Source organism: Gavialis gangeticus, unplaced genomic scaffold, assembly GCF_001723915.1.
Source record: "Gavialis gangeticus isolate Ggan-Ray unplaced genomic scaffold, GavGan_comp1, whole genome shotgun sequence".
NCBI lineage: Eukaryota > Metazoa > Chordata > Crocodylia > Gavialidae > Gavialis > Gavialis gangeticus.
The window spans coordinates 5,459,077-5,460,787 of record NW_017729014.1 but is presented as its reverse complement, the minus strand read 5'-3'; the positions used below and the strand labels follow the sequence as shown (position 1 = coordinate 5,460,787).

At 54.6% G+C, this 1,711-nt stretch overlaps 1 protein-coding gene across 1 annotated transcript in view; it reads right to left on the bottom strand.

Annotated features, from left to right (window-relative positions):
- WRAP73 (WD repeat containing, antisense to TP73) overlaps window positions 1-1,383 on the bottom strand; it is a 38,760-nt gene extending 37,377 nt beyond the window's left edge. The window contains exon 1 of the mRNA XM_019511650.1: window positions 1,263-1,383. Coding sequence (XP_019367195.1) covers window positions 1,263-1,331 — 69 coding nt within the window. The 5' untranslated portion in view covers window positions 1,332-1,383. The remainder of the gene's footprint in view (window positions 1-1,262) is intronic.
- Window positions 1,384-1,711: the final 328 nt, after the last annotated feature.

Here is a 1,711-nt window from a genome sequence, read left to right as displayed (position 1 = left end):
AAAAAAAAAAAAAAAAAAAAAAAAAATAAATAAAAAAAATCAATATCTGATGCCCAAAGAGGGAGCGAGGGACACTGAATTTCCTCAAGCTTTAAACACACAATGCACTAACTGGTTCCAGTAAATTTTTGTTTTAATTACTTTTCAAGTCCTCCCTCCCCCATCTCCTGCAGTTTAAGGAGTGGAAAAAGAAAGAAAAAACTTGAAAAGCATGAATCTCTCTCTGAGGACTAGGTAGTATCATGTTTGTATTCCCCTTCACACATCTCATTATTGTAGCAGTCAAGAGGCCACAACTGAGGTCAAAGCCCCACTGTGGTAAGTACTGTACTGCTCTATGAGTTTACAATTTAACAAGACTGATCAGTGAGGGCTCAAAAGGAAACACAGACACAGTGTGGTGAAGTGACTTGCCCACTGTCCCCAAAAATATCAGTAGTGGCTTCGGGAACGCAAGCCGCCCCTCTCTAGGCTCTGAGTGGTGGTGTTTTAACACATAAAAAAATCCAGACATTTTGTGAAACCTGTGCACTAAACAAACGCCTAAATCTTACAACAAAGCAAAGTATAGGAACTTTCCCTTGGTAACAACATCCTCACTACACAACCCAATCTAAGTCAGCCTCATCCAAGAAGAACAACATTCAGTTGTCCCTACACTAGTTATTTCACTAACAGCTGCAACGGGACTTTTGCAGCAAGCACAGGATTACATGCCATGTCAAGAAGGCATCTTTTCATGAACTGTGCCTGTAAGATATTAATAGCTACAAGCACCTACGAACACACACAGGAATGGGGGAGGAACAGACTTAAAATACAGGAATATCCAAACTTGCTTAAACTCAACAAGAAATGTCTATGCCAGCACGTCCCCAGCCCAGCAGGACAGCACCTGGGCAGCCCACCCAGATCCTTTCGAGGGAGCCAGGGGCTGCCCCAGAACGGAGGCGCAGGCCCACGGCTCGCAGGGGGGCAGCGCTGGCCTCTCTCAGGTCTTTGCAAGAGAAAAATCACCCTATGGGTTTTCATCCCCATTTCGACAACGCAACAGGGAAACTCGCTTCTCTAGGACCCGCGGAGAAGGCGCGCTGGCCCCGACCGCGGCCACCAGGCAGGGGAGCCGCAAACAGGCGCTTTCCTCCGCCCTCTCAACGGCAGAGAGCAGAGCCGAGGGCAGGGAAACCCCAACCACCGCCTCCCCTCGGGGAAGGCGTCTCCGCAGCGCATCGCGCGTGGGCAGCGCCAGCCCCGGCCCTCACCACGCGCTTCCCGTCGGGGGAGAACTTGCACAGCAACCCCGAGAGCTTGAAGCCCTCCGAGAAGTTCATGGCAGCGGGATCAGCCCCGGGCCCAGCTGGGGGAGGGGAAAGGCCCGATTCAAACCCGCCGCCCCCAGCGCCGCGGCTAACCGCCGCCACAGGCCGGAAGCGGAAGTAGGGAGGCAAGCGCGCCTGAGGCAGCGGCCAATGAGGGCTCGCGGGGCCTGCTGGGAGCTGTAGTCCGGTGCCTGTCGAGGGACAGCGCCTCCAGGAGTGGGGGCCCAGCTTGTGCCCGCGGTGCAGGGACGGGGATCCGGGCCTGCAAAGTGACAGTCTGCGCCAGCTCTGGGCTTCTCCGCTGTGCGGGGCGAGGGAGTCCATGCTCGGGCCCTTCCCATCTCCGCACGCGCCGGTCCGTACCGTCTCTCCGTGCCCCTTCCCCGCGGCCC